This window comes from Monodon monoceros, unplaced genomic scaffold, assembly GCF_005190385.1.
Source record: "Monodon monoceros isolate NGI ecotype Baffin Bay Population unplaced genomic scaffold, NGI_Narwhal_1 Super_Scaffold_20, whole genome shotgun sequence".
NCBI classification, from domain to species: Eukaryota; Metazoa; Chordata; class Mammalia; order Artiodactyla; family Monodontidae; genus Monodon; species Monodon monoceros.
The window spans coordinates 36,725,650-36,746,221 of NW_021703777.1; the positions used below are offsets into that span (position 1 = coordinate 36,725,650).

The 20,572-nt window shown below is 38.8% G+C and overlaps 1 protein-coding gene across 9 annotated transcripts in view; it reads right to left on the bottom strand.

The window, feature by feature from the left end:
• Positions 1 to 9,262: 9,262 nt before the first annotated feature.
• The window catches only part of ARHGAP24 (Rho GTPase activating protein 24), a 518,868-nt gene continuing 507,558 nt past the window's right edge, over positions 9,263 to 20,572 (bottom strand). For 8 of the 9 annotated variants that reach the window (XM_029234798.1, XM_029234801.1, XM_029234799.1 and 5 more), the window contains 2 exons: positions 16,538 to 17,612; positions 10,774 to 11,520 (listed from right to left, as the gene is read on the bottom strand). In XM_029234798.1, coding sequence (XP_029090631.1) covers positions 11,277 to 11,520; positions 16,538 to 17,612 — 1,319 coding nt within the window. In that variant the 3' untranslated portion in view covers positions 10,774 to 11,276. Of the gene's footprint in view, positions 11,521 to 16,537; positions 17,613 to 20,572 lie in introns of all 9 variants that reach the window. The other variant, XM_029234802.1, reaches the window with a different exon arrangement.

Below are 20,572 nucleotides of genomic sequence, written 5' to 3' on the forward strand. Positions count from 1 at the left end.
ATCCAAATCCAGACTTTGTTGGAGTTTGCCTTGTTGCCAGTGGCTGTTGTCCTGTCTTGGGTTTCATGTCCTGACAGTAACTCTGAAGCATCTCACGTTTCATCATGTGGTCTGATTGTGCCAGGGAATAAATAAGAAATGAGGAATGACCTACTTTTTCACAGTGGGTAATGAGTGTGTAATATGTATGTGACCATGCAGAAGGCTGTGCTTTCATTTGAGATTGGTTTCTTCTAAAAATGACCTTCTTTTCTATCTAGGGATATTGGTTGTACATCTGCAATTCAGTAAGTTTCCTTTAAAGTATAAGATTGATGGAAAGGAAAAAATAATTTTCTGGAAGTATTAGGTGACTAAAGCAGGGTTAAATATCTTAGGTTAATTTATTAGAATTTCTAATCAGTTTAATTATTACTCGAGAGAGGGTAAAAGATTTTTTTTTGTCTACATGGTAGCCAACCTTAATATCTCAAACTCCTTGGTGAATTTTTTAAAATATGATTTTGTTTCTTGATAAGGTCACCAAACCCATGTTAATTAAGCTGGAAGTGTCTGACAGTGTTGAGGAATGGCCCTTCTATTTCTGTAAATAAAACATTTTGTTTAACCAGTTAACTATTAGAAAAAAATCTGGAAGATAAACATACCTATTCTTTTGCGTTAACACAATTTATCCTTTTATTTATAAGAAAAATAGAAACCCAAAGCCTTTTGTTATCTCTGGCATAGATTTTATTCTAATTTAAACCACAAATCTTTACTATCTTAGTAAAATAAGTTTAAAAGTGGCCAAATATAGGTACCTGAAAATACCCACAATATTAAGATGGGAAATTAAATTCCACAAGATTGCTTATGGAGAGAAAGGGTCAGAAGGAATTATTGGTGCATACCAGGTACCATAAAATGTTACCAAATATTTGGGTAAGTTTGACCCAGTTTGCAGTAAGAAGAAAGGTGTCTTGAAAACTACCTTATGCAGCAACCAGTCTAGAAGGAGGATTCTGTTTGTTCAGTAGTTGAACTGGGTTTTACCCAAGATAGAGATTTTTTGACCTTACCGATTTATCAGAATGATATTTTTTACTTGTTGCGTGCCTTTCCTCCCAGCTTTTTGAAAGGCATGCCTGGAAGACGTTTGCAACTAGTGAAACACACTGAAAATCCCACTGTCTCAGATCAGTTCATGTCAGGGACCAATGACCGTGGCAAGTTATGTCCCTCAGGTCCAGACTGAATTCCATCTGCTCATTCTTTTAGATCAGTGTGTTCTGTTTTAGTTACTGAAACAAGCTGTAGAAATGCACAGTTCTTGAGCACATGAAATGTGATGGCACATACACAAAAAGAGTCAAATGCCCCTTTGAAATTTCCCATCCTCTCTATGTCACATATTTTTTGCTTTAAAGATATGCTTATCCTAGTATAAAACCCAATGTAAAATGTCTGAAATGCAATTTAGAGGATTTAAGCTTTACTCCATGGAGTGACTTCACTTCCTTGTCACTGAACTTCTGATACTGTCCTTCCCTGAATTCTTGTCTGGAATCCTTCTGTTTACCCAGCCGTCCACATTGTCTGCAACTCAAAAGCAGGTGCAAAATGTTATTCATCTTAAAAACTCTTCCACACTCTGCCTAGAAAAGTGTATCACTCATAGTTTGCCTTCCATTAACACTTTTATATTCACATTTGTGAAAATATTGTCTGTGAACAGTTATACACAAAATCAATTTTTATAACCCAAATAATATTTTACATGAACTAAGGAAACTAGTAATATTAAAGGACTTCTTTTATGAAAGGAAGACTTTCAAAAAGCAATTGCTTCTTCCTTAATGTTAACATTTTGCAACTTCGATTTGGTGCAAATCAAGCTCTAAGAAGATTGCTCTAAATTTCTAGTTTAATTTCTGAGGTACGTTCTTAAGTGGTACATTCATTCACTCCAAAAATATTTATTGAACATCTATTTATGTGTCCTAGGTAGGAGACAAATACAGTATAGTCCTTATCCTCACAACTTCAGAGTAACTTAATCTTTCAGTTTAAAAATAAGTGGTTAATGCAAAAAAGCATTTAACTCATTTGTTTACTTTCTTTTAAAATAATAATGTATTCAAATTAGTGGTGTGACTTGAATGATTCCATTTTTATTATTCTCTTAAAGCAATGAAACAAGAAATCTGCTTCTTTCAATATTATTATTTTGTCTAATTGCATGTAAGCACACTTAATGAATCAGCATAAGAAAACTTTGGATATTTTCCATGACATTATAGGAGATGAAAACATTTTTTACAATTTATTTAAAAAATAGCATAGAGATGAAAGATACAAGTAGGCCTGCACTAACTCAATGAGGAAATATATGTATCTTTACTCTCACTCTTTTTTTGTTGTTTTGTGCGGTACGCGGGCCTCTCACTGTTGTGGCCTCTCCCATTACGGAGCACAGGCTCCGGACACGCAGGCTCAGTGGCCATGGCTCACGGGCCCAGCCTCTCCGTGGCATGTGGGATCTTCCCAGACTGGGGCATGAACCCGTGTCCCCTGCATCAGCAGACGGACTCTCAACCACTACGCCACCAGGGAAGCCCTATTCTCACTCTTTTAATCAAAAGATTTACTGCTATCTTTTGGTAGGTCTTAAACAAATTGTCAGTCACCAGATAAAGGGAGAAATATGATGACATTTTGAGATGTTGTCAATAACTTATGATATTTGTATCCTGGAAAAAATAGATTAAAATTTCAGAGGCTAAAAAACAACAACAAAATAGAATGGATGCTTTTTTTCTACATTATATAAAGTTATTTTGATACACGTTTCCTGTGAGAGCTATTAAGCCTGGATGCTGAGATTGAGGCTCATATTTCTGGCATCAAAATCTCCAGATCAACAAATGATATCACAACGTGTACTGGAGTCTCTCTGCAGTGATGCTCTCATACGAAGCCAAATGTCTGAAATTTGTTTAGTCTGTAAGTGATGAATGGAGCCCTAAAATAACTTAGGGTAGAATTTAGTCATTTAATATTTTTTATTAGAAACTCCAACTCAGAACATCCCTGAATATATAAACCAGAAATTTGGCATTGAACTCTGAATATTCACTCATTGACTCAAGCCACAAATATTGCTTGAGCCCTTCAGTTTTCTGAGGACTATTCTATGCACACATAGTTGTGATCAATTCAGGCAACCTTTCTGCCTTCATGTAGTCTACATTCTAATGGAGAAGTAAGGTCATGGATAGCACTAAGAAGACAGACAAAGCAGGATAAAAGAATAAGGCATGAAAAAGGGTGCCATTTAGCGGAGGTGGTCAGGGCAGGCCTTTCAGAGAGGTGATATTTGAGCAGAGACCTGAATAAAGTGAGGGAATGAGCCATATCAGTATCTGAGGGAAAAGCAAGTGTAAAGGCCCTGGAGTAAGAGCTTGCTTGTATATATAAGGAATGGCAAAGAGTCTTATGGATGAAGCATAATGGACAAGATTAGTGTGATAATAAATGAAATTGGAGAGGTAAGCAGGGTTAGAGCATAGCAAGATCTTGGGATTTTATTCTAAACATGGGAAGATGATGGATAGATCTAAGCATGGAAATAGTATAGTCCAATTTTTCTTTTTGAAAGGATCTCTCTGGCTGAGTGGAGAGAGGAGGTTAAGAAGAAAGAGAAGAAAGATAAGAATGGAAATGAAGAGTCCATTGTAGGGTGTAACAGTAGTCCAGAAAGACATGATGGGGCTTGAACTAGAAAGTGCTGATGCTGAGAAGGGGTTGGATTCAGGATCTAATTAACGATACATTGTGAAGGCAGAGTTGACAAGATTTGCTGATGGATTGATATGTGATATGAAAGAAAGAGATCAAGGAATGACTCTGGATTTTTAAGAAATCTAAACCACAAGGTAAATGATAGTGCAGTTGACTGTGAATGATGGGTTAGGAGCATATTTGGGAAGAAAATCATATTTGTTGTTGGAAAGAGTTGATGATTAGATATTCAAGTGAAGTAGCTGGAGTATCTACGAGGCTGGAGTTAAGGGAAGAAATTGAGCTGAAACATAAATCTGAGAGTAGTCAGCTTATAAGTGTTCATTGAAACCAGATTATATGAGACCATTAAGAAACTGAGTATAGATAAAGAAGAAGAAGAAGAGTCTAAAGATGGACGCACCTCTTGTTCCAACCTATAGAAATCAGGAACAGGAGAGTATTCTAAGGAATGTCCAGTGAAGTAGAGGGAAAACCAGGAGCTGGCGCTGTCCTGGAAGCCAAATAAAGATGTTTCAAAAATGAGGGAGTGGGCACCAGGGACAATGCCACTGAGTGGCTGAGTAAGATGGGGACTGAAGATTGACAATTGGACTTGATTTTGTGAAGGCCATGGCTGACCTTGTCTACAGTGATTTCTCTGCAATTTTGAGCAAGAAAGCATGACTCCAGTGAATTTAAGAGAACATGGGAGGTGAGAAGTTAAGAACAAGTATAGAAAATTGAAGAATTGTTTTTCTAAAAAGTGAAGCAGAAGAATGATATTGAAATTAGTGATACATAGGATATGAGGAGAGGATTTTTAAAAAGTTATTACAGCATGGGTATATGTTGGTGGGACTAACATTTAAGAGCAAAATGTGTAATGCAAGAGAGAAAGAGTATTTATCTGAAGGAGCAATGCTCTTGAAAAGGCCAAAGGAGTGGGTGCTCTAAGAGGAACGGTTGGCCTGGTTGGAGCAGACAACACAGTCATTAGAGCAGGAGCTAAAGTGATGTATACAGGACAGGTGTAGGTTGTTTGCTAGATATGATGATGAAACATAAAAACATAGTCTTCTGATTTCTTTTCTCAGTAAAAACAGGAAATCAGTAAGTAAGCTTATATAAGTAAAGTTGTCAGCTGAAAATGAGGATGGGAAGAGTTCATGGAGGCTTAAGAAGTATGAGATAGACCTTAGAAAGTATGAAGATAAGTTACTGAACAACGATGAGGTCCATGTGAGCCATATTTATATAAGATAGACAAGTCAATTGGTGGTCTTCTGCTCTTCAGTCATGTTTAGTTTCTTAGGTGCAGGTTAGTAGGAAGCAGAAATTGGATTTAGCCAAATTTGGGTTGTTTTTATTGTTTTTTGTTTTGTTTTGTTTTTTTCTTCTCAGATGAGTGGAGTGGTGGAAGAGAAGATGAAGGGATTTGAGAATGGAGACAAGAGAATAAATATGATGAGGAACCACAGAAGCTAAGTTGGTCAAGGAGGGAAGCAATGACATGAGGGGATGATGGTCCATGAAAATTTAAGGAAGTCCATGGCTCAGAGATACTCTGGGAGTAGGCAAGCATTGTTGGAGTGATGGTGCCAAAGGCAATGACCTAGAAAGAGAAGAGGTGATGATCAGAGAGTAGAGGCTTGGAACAGATATTTTGGTGATGGTGCAGTTGTTGGTAACGACACAGTGTGAGGTCAACCTTGCGAACAGGTGGCTGATGTTCAGGCAAAGGGAGAACAAGATTTTTCAGAAGTGAGCAGGTCAAGGAGCTGTATGGCCAGGTTGGTGGATGGCACATGAGTACGGGTGGGGGGAAAACCGTTGATTAGGTGCTGAAATATTCTTTCATGTGACATGGGCTTCCAAGGAGGTTCTTAGGGAGGACAGAGGATCAAAGCTCTGAAAGTAGCAGCAAAGAGCCAAGCAAGACCTACCTTTGCTTCAGCCTAATGATACGCTGGTTGTAGGAAGGAAAAATAGCCATCCTTGAGAGGGCTACTGGGGAGCTGTGTCTTCAGGAGGTAGCTATTCTTCAGAGATGTAAGGGAGGCTGCTGGTAGCTTTTAGATGTAGAAGGTGTAATGGAAAGTTTGGGGAAGGGGAGGGGGGATCAGAGTTTGAAGCAAATGGGGGAATGTGCTGAGCAATGTGGTGATGAGCTCACAGCAGGAGGCAAATGACATGGAGTGTGAACTACTTTTGTGAAAAATAATGGAGGGTGAGGTGTGATGGCCCAACCCTGGGATGACTTTTGTGTGGGGTACATAGTCAATTCTAATGAATCATAAGGAGGCGGGGAACATGTGTGTTGGGAGGAGAGGGCTGGGATGGACATAGTGTTTTCACCAGTTCTTAAAGGGCTTCCCTCAGAGCTAAGAGACAACTTTGCTCAAAGCAGACAGTCCAATCTGACTCATCATTCAAACAATTCAGTAATTGTTACCCGTACTGTCTGCTTAAGAAAGGGACCCCTACCTGTGTGGGCTGGTCTCACCTGGGCTTGGCCCTGGAGGGGCCATAATGGTAGCAGCTACACGTAGTCCAGAAATAAGAGTTGTTCAGCCCTGGACCTGATTCACAAGCTGTGAGTTAAAAAACACACTTTTCATCAGCTAAACTTTCTATTTGAAGCTCTACGGTAAGTCCAGTAAATTTCGGCTGCCTGGGGAACTGTTAGTGTTCCAAGTCACTTTGCAAAAGAGGCCCTTGAGCTGGGCAGTGCTAACGTTCAACTCATTCCCCACTGGTGCTGTTAAGAAGACTATAAAGAGAATAATGAAATAGACCTTTGGGAGCCACAAATCCAGCACTCTTTCCCTGTAGTTTATGAATTCAAACAAGGTAAAATGTGTCCAGCTCTGGCTGCTTTCTTGGAATAAAAGAGTGGAAGGCGCCTGGGTCCTAAGTGTGTTTTCAGGTCTCGCGGGGTGCGGGTAGGTTGTTACACACAAGACCACCTCGACGGCACAGGCTGGGTAGGTCTTTTTATATCATTAAAAAGACTCCCCAGACTCTGTACCACAGGCACCTTTGCATGTGCTGTTCCACGCATGCTCCAGGGAGGTCTCTGCCCCAAACCGCCTCCCTGTCTGCTAACTTACAACTCATCCTTCAGGGCTTACATCATAGTCATGGCTCGTGCCCAGCCTCACCTCTGTGACCCCTTATGTCCACAGTACATCATCTCATGTGGTAATGAACTAGGTATCCCAGGGCACCTAGCACAGTGCTGGCCTGGCTTATGGAGGCCTTCAATAAATACTCGCTAACAGTGATGCTGATGTAAGTGTAGGTATGTTCACTGGCCCATATTCTTAGGCACTTTCATTGTATTTTACCCAATACCTTTAATGCCCAATGTCTTCCTCAGTGTCCACATAGACAGAGTTGATGCAAAACAGTTACAGGTGGTTCTTTAGACATTATTCCCAGATCACAGCTGTAATTGTATTAACTCAGAATAGAAAGGATGCTTTGGGTTGCCTCTTCCTTGTCATCGTCTCTGGCAGATTATCTGAGAAAAGATGAAATTAGAGTACTTGGGAAGGGGACACAATTATATCCTCTGCTGCTGTGCATGCTAGTGTTTCATTGCCAGCCTGTTTCCTGAGGCCAGAATCTTGTTATGTTCTCTAGAAGCTGTGGCACCCTTTCAATAGAAGTAATCTGAGGGCTGACAACTACTATTTATTGAGCACTTACTATACTCCAGGTACTGTGCTAATCATTTCACTTAATCATTTCTCGAAAAAATTCAGTGAGGAAGAGGCACTATTATTATCCCTATTTGATGGAAAGGCAAATTTAGGCTTACAAACATTATGTAATTTTTCTTAAGTTTGTGCATCTAATAAATGGCAGAGTTGGGATTTTGATCCAGGTCTCTGAATCCAAAAGTTCACGCATATTCTTTTCTAGGATGCTACTCTAAGCAGAACACAGATCTGCAATGTAAGGAACACTGGGGTTTGTGGTTGGCTTCCCAGTCTTTAATCCTCTCCTGAATTTCCAAGGGGAGATAATTATATATCAGTGATTTAAACTATCCTACCTGGGAATAACCTACTTTTCTTAAGAGGAGCCCTCCTCACCTTGTGAATAAATAGGAACGACATTATTTAAATTCCACTTGGAGTTTTTCATCAGTTCATAATAAAGTTACATGTAAAATCTACATTTCAGTTGGCTTCATGTCCTAGGCACTTCTATTTTAAATGTTCTCTAAAGGATACCCAGCCATATAGTTTGGTGAGTAAAACCAATACTATAGACTCAACACTTGGAAGCAAATCTTTTCTCCTGAGCTCATAATTTAAGAATCATTGCAGTTGCCTAAAGAGTTTTAAAGAAGTGTATACAAGATGTGGCAAATGAACCTTTGATACTACCTACTTATTTCCAATTTATTCTTATGTCAATTTGCAGTTGATTTTTTTCTAGGCTTTCAGGAGAGTTAATATAAGAATCAGTAGAAACCCAGATGGACAAGCTGTTCATAGTATCCATTGATTGGAGATCATCATCACTGAGATTTATAGTTAAAATTAATCACAATATCCCTCATAAATCAAAGGCCAAATTTACTGCTAACTCTCCATGCTGGCACTCTGTGGCATAATAATGCTGTAGGTGGAGAGATTTAAGATCAATGAGATATTATTCTCATGCCTTAAGAAGCTCCATTTATCAATACAGCTATCAATGGAGCTAAGTGGCAGGCACTGAGATAAGCACAGTACATATCACCTTTAAGTATTACAACATCCTTGCTTTGTAGGAGTTATCTCCACTTTACAGATGAAAAAACTGAGGTTCAGGGAAGTTAAGTGACTTGTCATTGCCATGCATATCTTGCCTAAGGCATGTTGAGATGCATATCTTAGTCTGTCTGGCTCTCAGTTTCCTGCAATTATCGTTCATTCCCCCTTGGTGCTTCTTAACTTGGTGAAGAAAATAATCAGACATGGGAAAGGCTAAAAGAGATATACCCAAATTGGGAGCACAAAAGGTAACTCACTCTGCATTGAGATCCTAGGAAGCGCCATAGAGGAGCTGACATTTGATTTGGCAAAAAAAAAAAAACCATGGTAGGAGTGTGCTGGATAGAAGGAAGGCAGTCAAGATGGGCACAATAACAGGAGGTGGAAAGTTCCAGAGGCATGAAATAGCATGGCAGGCGTGGGGCGAAGTGGCAGGAGATGAGAATGAAACTCAGGTTAGAGTCGTATACACTGTGTGAAGGGCATTTGAATGTTATTAGCAAGTCTACAATATGATCAGAAGAGTGACTTAGAAAGGGCAGTCTGCAAATGAAAGTAGAGGAGAGATATTGGAACACAAGTGGCTGGGTGCGATGCTTTCTTTGAGAGATGGGGAGAAACTGACAGAGCAGATGAAAAAGGTGAGGATGGGTGGACTAAACAGTACTTGGTGAGTGAATTTAAAAGTGAAGAAGAGGGCAGAGTAGAGAAAAATCAGAGTTAACATTTATGGAGTCCATCCTGTATACTAGGTGCCGTTCTCAGCCTAATACAAGCTACCTCATTGAAACCACTTAACAAATCTGTGAGAGCAGTACTTTTATTATTCCCATTCTACAGATGTAAAAAAGGATGCATAGAAAATTCAGCAACAGCTGGCAAATTGGAGAAAATGTGAACACAGGCAGTTTAACTGCATAGCCTTTGATTTTTACTATTGTATCATACAGCTCCCTGGATGAGTCTGAGGTTTTTGTCAACAAAGACAGGGACTGGGAAAAGATGAAAAGGTAGAGAGAGCTATTGAGATCAGTTTTACACATTTTGAGCTTGAATTTCCTTTAGGATATCCAGGTGGGAGTATCTTGTTAAAGAATTGGAAAGAGAGAGAAAAGGGAACTAAAGATAAAGAAGGTATTGCTACATAGACAGTGGTTGATACCAAAGGACCACGTAAGCTTGCTCTGTGTAAGGATATAAACAAAAGCAGCACAGTGACAAGAATGAACTCTGTAAAGTCTACTGTCCCCTTGAAAATAAATACAAACATAGAACCTTCAAACAACATGAATCCCATAAACTCAAGTAGTATTTATTTCCAATTTTACCTTTTGTGACTTTCTGTTCTAGCGTGACAAAGATTTATTTCGATCATTGCCTCATCGAACTGTGAATTTTTCTCAGTCTCTGGCAGATTATCTGAGAAAAGATGAAATTAGAAGCCCTGGGCTTCTCCAGAAAGTTATCATTACTGATGTTCACAAATTTATCAAAACTGGACCTTTAAAGATTCACATTTTAAATTTATTGTGAATAAATGTTTTTGACAGGGGAGAATACTGTACAAATTAGAAGCAAAATAGTTTCTTCCAATCTTGTCGCCTCCTCCTTCTGGCCCCCTTCCCCTGCATCAGCTCCCTCTTGCTGCAAACTGTCTTTAGCCTCTGTTGTGCTGAAAGAATCCTAGATGACAACAGAGCAGCCGGACTGAGTGAAAGCAGAATATATGGCACACACTCTAGCAGTTTAACTGAGAGAGACACGGTAATACTATTTCACTGTTTGCGTTGTGGGTGGGGAGGTGGGGGGCCGGGGTTGGAGTAGAGGACACGTGCTCAATGTAGGCACTGGTTAGCCAGCATTGTTCTTCAACTTCCCAATGGCAGGAAGAATCTCCCTCATAACCATCCAGTAGAAGGACAGAGTAATTCAAGGCATGACTGCTTAAATGCTCTTTTTTAAAAAAAACATGCTTCCCGTCTAAGGTGCATCCTGCATAGGAGACATACATCTGTGGAATGGGCAAGGCAGACCAGGGGGCTTGAGAAGGGGACTTTTTTACATGGTCCAAAATCTCCTGTGTCAAAGCATCTCACCAAGAAAACTGAGCAGTGTCAAGGGCAGAATTTACAGAGAAATTCAAAGGTTCCTGGTGATTCTACCGTAATTTATAAAATTATTTACATTTCTCTTTTTGGTCATGGCAAGGTCCATTGGCACAAACAGCACAGCCACAAAGTATTCTTTTTGATTTTAATAACTCATCTTATATATATTTATATATATTTATATATCTGCTTATTTTCATTTCCTCAGCAAAAGGGGAAATAAAAATATTGATCTATAAAATAAGCTGATGATAACACAATGCCAAAAATAGCTTAAGTGCAAGGGGTGAAGCTTGAAAGCAAGCTAAACTGCAATGACATACTGATTTAACATTTTAAATACAAGACTTGCAATAAAATAATTATTGAGATATGCTTCTCATTTTTAGTTTACTTTTTAAAAACTACTCTATATACACATATCCAGTTGTAACACTTGACAGTAGCATTATGGGGCATGATACAACTTTGGTACACATTGCAGATATGAATGGGCAATGTCTGTAAATGATATGTCTTCCCCAGTTAGAACTCTGTACAGCCAGGTGACCAGCCATCTCATCCTATATAATATTCCCACCAGAACCCCCAGAGTCTTCCCCAGAGCCACTGGAGACAGTGGGAGAAATCAGCCTCACTGGATCCATATCGTGTTTCCTCTCTCGGTTCTCCTGGGTTCCACTGTCAGCTCCCCAAATGTGGAAAAAAACTGCTCCATTTCTTTCTGAAGCATGTCATTTCTCTTCTCTGCATCTTCTTTTGCTCGCTCGGCATTTCGCATTTTGATTTCTATCATTGTGAACTTTTTCCTTTCTTGATCCAGTTCATCGTGGAGGCTCATCATTTCTGTTTCCAAAGTCAAGTTTCGCTGTTCTAAGCTACAAAGGGTGGGGGAAGGAATAAAACATAAAGCAATTTTATTAATTTGAAATTCAAAAGGGCTAAAAAATATTTCCTAAACTGTCTCTGCAATGTTTAGGAAATTGGATTGAGCCTTTCAAATCAATGAAGCAAGGTCCACGGATTAAAAGGTGTATATATATTCTTTTTTTTACTGATTCCTAACATGATTTACTATCATTTTGTTGAGACCCCAAGACCTCTCTTGAATGCACTTCATTGTCATTTGATAGCGAATTAATGAATTTTGGCAAAAAGAAGTCAGAGACCAATGTCATGGAGCACAGAATGGCAGAAGTAGGAGGCAACCTAAACCACAAAGCTTCCTGAATCATTATGTAAATCTGGCTTTACTAAAAGAAAGGGGGGGGGGAGTCTGATAAAGTTGGAAGAAAAAAAGGACAATTATTTTTGCTTTCTATCAAAGGAAAAAGAATGATAGTGAAAATGTCTTTGTTAGAAAGGTTAAGTCAACTGCTAAGAATGGGCTTCTCTGGGACATATAGAGTCCTATCATATAAAAGTGTCACAGCAGTCACCGTATAGTAACAAGAGAGGTAGAGATTACATGTGTTGAATAAGTAATTCATCTGACATTCTGTGACAATGGAGTCCACCTAAGTAGCCTACTATCTAAAATTCTCACTGCCTTCCAAGTTAATATATCTTAAGATCTCTAGAGTTATATTTTTATAGGTTGATAGCTACATTCTTTTGGATAACTGTATAATTTTAGATAATTTCCTATAAACAGAGTTTTCTCAATAATCACTAAGTTCCAAAACATAATTTATTATTGCTGTTGTTCAAGGAGGAATAGTAAGCACTTGATTATTAGATGATGTGTCTTGGTAATGGCTGACATTTTAATTTCTCCTATTCTGAGCTAAAGTCCCAGGAGTATGCTTGAATTTGACATACTATTGAAATATGAAAGGCTAATGCACAGGTAGCTCTCAGAAATCTGATTATTTTAATAATTTTCAAATTAAAATCTCAATTATTTTTCTGTTTTGAAATAATGAGTCCCATATGTTGATATTTCATCCAGGTAATCATAAGAACACTTAAAGATGAATATGCTCTCCCTTTGTAAGAAACTAGAATTTTTTAAAAAGTCACATTCTATAATCAGTTTAGAAGGCCATTTTGACCACATGATCACATTTTTTACATAAAAACCTGGTAGTGTGCTGGCTGTCACCCAGAATTATTTTACAATATATTCTCTTTTCTTTCTAAAGCTACTTATTTTAGAACTAAAAAAGCTGGAAGAAACTCAAGCTTAAATACCAAGGAAGACACCTTTTATAAAATATACTAATGCATTTTACATAACAGTCACTCATATGAAACTTCCAAGAATCTAATAGACTGGGTTGAAAACAGAAGAAACCCCTCCCACTGTAAGCACAGATCAATGCTGGAAAAATATATAAGAAAAATATTTTTTAAATACATAGCAAGGTTAAAAGAAATAAAAGAGCATCTTGAGGTTATCAGAACCAAGGAAGAAACTCAAATTTAGAACAGTAAATGGAAGCACATGAGGGGTATTGTTCCTGGATAGAAGCCCTGGAAGCTGTGACTAGGTTTTTATTTTGCTCATGGGGAGGAGGAGATCTCCAGTATAAAAGAGGCAGAAGGCTGAAAGTGATTCAACTGAGAGCTTGGAATATAAATTTTCTTTATGACAAAGAGAATACAAAAACTCTACTCATGGGGTGAGTGAAGTGACAGAATTAATCAGAAGAGAAAATAAATAAATGAGAAAACAGCTCTGAGGAAAAATTACCCAGAATTCCTCATGTAATGAAAAAAGATGAAAATGTAATATAAGAAAGAGAAGCTAAAAGAGATGGAGAATGGATTAAGAAGGTCCAACATACTTTAATAAGGGTTGGAGAGACAGAAAATTGAGAAAATGGGGAGATGAAATAAACAAAAATGGTGATGGATAAAAATACTCCAGAATTGAAAAAAATATGTCTTCAAATAATGAAACATAAAGTTTGAAAGTTAATGGAAATATATAGCAGAACGTTATTAATCAAAATAAAAATTATATAGCAATATTAATATGAGAAAAAATATTTTTGGGCAAAAAGCATTATTACCATTACTTTATGATAAAAGGATCAATTCATCAGGGAGATATAAACAATTCTGAACTTTTATTCATCTAGCTGTATAGTTTCAAGTTATTCAATATAAAATATAACAAAATTATAAAGATAGATAAATCCACAAAAATTAGGAAATTTTAAGATAACTTTCTTAGAAATTATAGCTCTATCTGATGAAAATTAGGAGAAATGTAAAAGATTTGAACAGCTTGATTAACAGATTTGATCTATTGGTCATATATACAATCCCAAACCAATAATAAGTTAATAAATACTTCTTACAAGACCAAATAATTGATATCATACAAATGAACTTTTCTGACCACAATATGATAAAAGGAGAAGGTGAGGGGGGAGGGAATAACATCAAACTCACATGTTTAAAAACTAAAAATCAGGGCTTCCCTGGTGGCGCAGTGGTTGAGAGTCCGCCTGCCGATGCAGGGGACACGGGTTCGTGCCCCGGTCTGGGAAGATCCCACATGCCGCAGAGCGGCTGGGCCCGTGAGCCATGGCTGCTGAGCCTGCGCGTCTGGAGCCTGTGCTCCGCAACGGGAGAGGCCACAACAGTGAGAGGCCCACGTACCGCAAAAAAAAAAAAAAAAACAAAAAAAAAACTAAAAATCATACATATCAATGATAGATAAAGTATAGTATCTATTTCTCTATCATCTTTCTATCTATCTAGGGATGTATGTATGTATGTGTGTATATATGTACGTATCTATTATCTATCTATCACTATCTATCTATCTATCTATCATCTATCTATCCTTAATACTTGTAGGGTAGAGTTAAAAAGGAATTGAAAGACAAATGTATAATTCTAAACAGGAATGATTAAGAATTAACTAGAACAGTTACTTCTTATATTTCTGTGTCTTGGTCATGTGGCAGCTCCTCTGCCCTACTTTATCATGGACCTCTCCCTTTGCTTGTCACATGAGTAAAAATGCTACAGTGAAAGAGGCCAATGAATGACATTCTGTTGGAAGCTTCTATTATTTTATCAATGTCTCTAAAATGCACCATAGACTCAGAACATAAATGTAGCACCAATGTTCTCATAAATGAACCTGTACATCTGCAACCATTCAGAATAATGTATTCCTATCCTAAGGTAAGTTTCAAGTGTTATCTCTTGCTTCTCAGTGCTAAGTGCTAATTTATCATCATGACTTGGCAGCAATTCAGAGATTTGGTAGCCAGTGGTTCCAAAAACTACATTCAGAATGAAGAGTAGCCTTATAAGATGATGACTCCATTTTTCTTCTTATTTAAACCTCCTGTCACTTAGCATTGTATAGGAAAATTCAAACCAAGTTTCTGTTTCCAAGAAAGTAACTTTTTCAATCTAACATATAAGAAGTATTTTTTAAATATTTACTTTACCATAGCTCTTAAAAATACATATCTTTTTGCTTGATAATTGATAAATGGATGGGAAACATTAAAATACATTAAGGTCAACTTTATATATAAAAATGAAACCACGTGGGGTTTGGAGCCATGGAAGCATTTGAAGCAGGACAAAGACTAAGGTTCACAAACTATGAGGACCCTAAACAAGAAGGGGTCTACTAAGGCACAGTCTGGGACTGGGACTGAGGCCACTAGAGGGGTTACTTCAGGCTAAACTGAGCCTCAGGCCTTCTCTTGAGAGTGCAGTGTCCTTCCCTTATACTACACTGAAAGGAGAACATAAAAACAATCAGTTTTGTAATTCTGTGACCTTGGTGAAATCACAGGGTGTGCTGATGTTCAGGTTTCCAGCACAAGGTTGTATTTGTGAATCCTGGGCTCCATTCTCTGTATTCCTGCCTTTCAAGATGATGGAGCATCTGGCAGTCAGGGATACTGTCAACACAGGATGCTCAGCCAATAGCCCATGTCTTGCCCAGGTTGCTTCTCTGAAGTTGCTAAGCCATCGCCACCTCGGTCAACTTATGAGAAGACGTCAACTGCTATCAATTAGGTTTCAGCGCAACTGCTTCCTTATAATTCATATGTTTTGCTCCCCACTTAGGCTACAATTTCCATTGTCCATATGAATACACTTCATGTAATCCCAGAGTAATCCCAGAGTAAAAGCCAAAGACTTAAGATGATCCTGAAAGCCGTAAGGTACCTCTCCGAGCTCCTCACTTATTCCATCTCACGGCATTTCCACTCCTCCCAGGCATCTGCGTAGCTGCCTCTTTAACCTCCTATAAGGCCCTACACTTAGAATTACCCCTCACCAACACTTCTTACCCCTCTTCCCTGCTTTAGTCTTCTACTTAGCATGAGATCTATTTTACTTATTTGTCTCCTCCAGTGGAATGGAAGCATGCTCCACGAGGGCTGAGTTTTTGTCTGTTTTATCCACTGCTGAATCCTTGGGGTCTGGGTCTGAGCTTGGGAGAGAACAGACACTCTCCCAGAATTCAGCAAAGGAAAAAATGAACAATAAAGATCTGTTTATTTCTCCAACTTCTCTTTATCCTCATTTCATCCTCTTCCTATGAGAACAGACTCCTTGTTCTGCATTCATCCCCTTCCGTTCCTCTCCCCAGCCCTCGAACACAAATCCACACATTTATTGACAAGAGATAGTATTACTGAGCAACTGCTCTGTGCCAGGGACAATGTGCAATGATTTCTTACATGCTTTCGTGGTAGATACTGCTAGAATTTAAAATGTTCACATTAGGGAGCTGAGATTCACAGAGATGAAGTGAGTTTTCCCAAAGTCCCACAGCTTACAAATGGTGAAGCTACCCAGGTCTCTGACTTTGGAGTCAGCATATTTACCCTCTGGGTGAGCCTGTCTCATATTAGGAGGCTATCACACCCTCTCTGGCAGTTTGGGGCTCCAGATTTTCCTCACCTCTTTATCCTGGACTCATACTCTATCTTCTGTTTGGTCATTTCCTGCTTCAGGCTGGACACTAAACTATGCAGTGCGCTGTGGTTGCTGGTGTGGCCAACAAAGGTCTCACTGTTGTCGCTGCTGCTGGTGGCACGACTACTTCGACCACCCACACTCCTCTGGTCACTTTTGTTTTCATAGTCCCCGGGGTGGGAAAGGTCATCTTGTGGGGGCCCATCTAAAACGGGGTCCTCAAAGTTCCCACCGTAAAAGTCTTGTTCCGGGCAGGTGGTGGTGGAGGAGCGGCAGGAGTTGGAGTTCTCAGGGAGGGAGATTTCACAGGAGGAAGTGGACCAGGTGGCACTGTCGATGCTCTGCTTGTCGTCAAGGCTCATCACGGAGAACTGTTGGTGGACGTTGTCATAGGTGGAGAGTCTGTTGTGCTGGCCCGACTCTCCAGCTTGCTCTTTCTGCTTGTTATCCCTCAGGGTCACGTAGCCATTGGGCAGCCAGCTCATGCTGCGGCCATTCACGGAGTTCCCGAGGGTATCTGTGTTCAAAATGCCCATCCGCACCGTTCCGTTCTGTACACTGTGGGTGCCCATTTTGGTACCAGACCCCTTCAGGGAAGAGGTCCTTCTGGCCTGTAAGCTCCCATTGGGAGTGGTTTGGGCTTTCTCAAGTCCTTCTGCATTACTGCTGCTGAAGGACCCATTGGTGACTATCCCACTGCCCTTATTGAAGGCGGGATTCTTTTTGACCATGAGGGGGGGGCTCCTAGAGACATCCAGTTTGTGAACGCTATTCCTTGGGCTGTTGGTTTTGCTGCCTGATAGAGCTGTGGGGGATCCGTTATCCATGCTGCTTCTCTGGGGAGACTCAGACTTGTCCCAAGAGCACCGTCTTCCAGGACTGTCCTTGGTATTAGTGTTCTCCTTGTTCTGTAGCTGACCCATGGTGGCTTTCTTCTGAAGGTCATTGTTGTTGTTGCTCACTCCATCCTGGGGCTTGCTTTGCAACTCTGCATCTTTGGGGAAGAGGCGATCGTGTTTGCTAATCATCATTGACATCAACTGCTGGACCACCACAGTGCCTGGAATTGCACAGAAAACAAAATAGTATGAGTAAAACAGTTTTATTTCTTATTTTGAATGTGACTCTTAAAGAGTTATTAAAGAGTTCAGGTGAACATTCAGCATTATTATTAGCAGTGCCAAACTATATTCTTAATGATGATAATAGCAATATTATCTATAGCAATATTAACTGCTAAAATTTCTTGAGCATTTAACATGAACTATACCAAGCACTTTATTTTTGTTAGTGTAGTTGGATTTAAAAAAAAAAATCTATGAATAGATACTGTTCTATCTATCACTGTCTTATGAAAGTTAAGTAACTTGATTAGCATCCCAAAGCTATTAAGGAGAAAATGCAGGGCTTGAACCCAGAATTAATTAGTTACAAAGACCAGCCTCTTCATTGTCACACATTTCTTGGAAGTTTGACATTTAATTAGGAAAAATCTTTCTTTGAGGAAGTCACTGTTATCTCTCATCAGACAATTGCCTCAAACTATCAAGACATTTGTAGTGGCATCTCAAAGTGGAACCCTATAAAATCTCTAGTGGATATATGGTCTGTCTTTATAATATAGCAAGACAATGAAGTTCCATACAACTTTTGCTCAGCATTCAAAACCTTCAGGGCATTTTAAGTGACATTAGCCAAAATGGTGTAATAAAGACCTACAAGAATCCTCTCCTCCATAAAAGCAACTGACAAAAATATTCTGAATCATCATTTGCAGAACTTTGGAAATTAAAGGCTTGTTGTAATCTGGAGAGTGTTTATTAAAAAAAAAATCATTGAATCTTGGTACAGAACAGCAAGCACTGTGGTATTTTAACTCATCCTATTCCTATCCTCCTCTCTGCAGTGGCCTTGAAAACCAACAGCCCGCAATCACAGTGGGAACCAGCAGTCTGGCAGCCACTGGAATGGGAAAAGCAGGGATGGAAATCCTTCAAAGTCCCATTCCCAAAGAATTGTCATTATTTTACTTGCTTGGTGGTTCCCTGGAAGACACTGCTCAAGAGGCTTGTCTTCATTTTATCTAAATAAGAATTTGACCAGGGTGAGAAACACTTTCTCAAGGCCATTTGTCAAAAACAATTAGGGGCTCTTTCATTTAAAATCATGTTTGCCTGAAGCAAGTGGATAACAGTTGAAGACAAACAATAGGCTAAACAAAAAGCTTAGAAGGAAAATCTGAGGAAAGAGACTTCCATAGGAGGTGTTGAAAAGCTCTGCTTTATTCCTGAGAATTTAGAAGATTACATGCATGCTTAGGGTTCTGTGCATGCCTAGGGCTATATGCATGCTCAGGAAAGAACTGAGAAGTCCCCAAGCTCTCACCTCTGACTAATCTTGAGGCTCTGCACAAAAAGGATCTGAATACTAAAGCAGAGTTGTAACCTGCCTGGCTGAGTGTTCAAAGTTTGCCCCAACATGAACACAGAGTGTCTTGGTAAAGACTGGGAGACTTATTAGCTCTAGTCTTTTAATCCTTGTTCAATCCTTAGCTGACAACTAAGTAAGCCAAGCAGAGACTTCAGTGGCCACGGATGACAAATAATATAGACTTTAGAGAATTAGTTCAGAAAACTCACTAAAAAACCAAACAACAAACAGCAACAACAACAAAGGGAGGGTAAGAATCTGATATCCAGAGTTCCCATATTATTATATTATTTAAAAAATGTGCAGTTTTCAAAAAAATAATGCTACATGCAAAAAATAAACAAAGCATGGCCCATATACAAGGGGAAAAAAAAAAAAAAACAGACTCTGAGGAAACCCAGACACTGTACTCACTGGTCAAAGACTTTAAATTTGCTATTTTAAATGTTTTCTAATAAATGAAGGAACCAAAGGAAAGTGAGAATAATGTTTTGCCAAATATCAGTAAAGAGCTTGAAAGTGTAGAAAAGAATCAAATAGATATTCTGGAGTTGAAAGGTACAATAACTGAAATGAAAAGAATCAGTAGAGGGGATCAACAGCAGACTTGAGCAGGCAGAAGAAAGAATCAGCATACCTGAAGACAACTGTGGTTACCCAGTCTGAGGAACAGAAGGAAGAGGAATAAAGACAAATGAGCAGAGCTTCAGAGACCTGTGGGACACCATCAAGCATATCAGCATAGGCGTAATGGTATCCCAGGAGGAGAGTAGAAAGAGAAATGAGCAGAAAGAATATTTGAAGAAAGAGTTGCTGGAATTTGAAGAAATTTGATGAAAAATATGAGTCTACACATTCAAGAAGCTCATCAAATTCCAAGCAAGCTAAATGCAAAAGGATCCAGACCTAGATCCATCATAGTCAAACTGTCTTAAAGAGAACCTTGAGAACAGCAAGAGATAACCAACTCATGTATAATGGATTCTCAATAAGATTATCAGCTGATTTTTCATCATTCTCATTGCCAGAATTATATTATCCAGCAAACCTATGTTTCAAAAATGAAGGACAAATAAAACATTCCTAGCTAAACAAAAACAGAGAATTTGCCAATAGCAAATCTGCTCTACAAGAAATATCAACACTTCAGGGCATTTTAAACAAAGAGAAGACCTTCAAGAAAGAAAATAATTCTCTTACACAAATGAAAATGCTAAGGTTCTCATTTGATCCTTATATTTATATTATTCACTGTAAAGTATGATTAGAAATCAATACCTTACAAGTTTCAGATAGTAAAAATAACTCAGACAACAGTGGATAGAAAGGCTAATCTATCATAAAAAGCAGTAATATTCTTTCTAAAAATTGGTGGATTTATCAGGTTTTATGGCATATTAGCTGAAATCTCAAAATATATTTTCACATATTCCTCACTGACTTACATGCTGGGCTGCTCCCACCCCTTAAAATAGGTCACCACCACTAACTAGCTTCTAAATTAGTTTCACAACTTTAGGTGTCCCAACCCCCTAAGAATCTTTTTAAGAATTTTATTCATATACCCACAATAAAGCAGTGTAGGCTCAT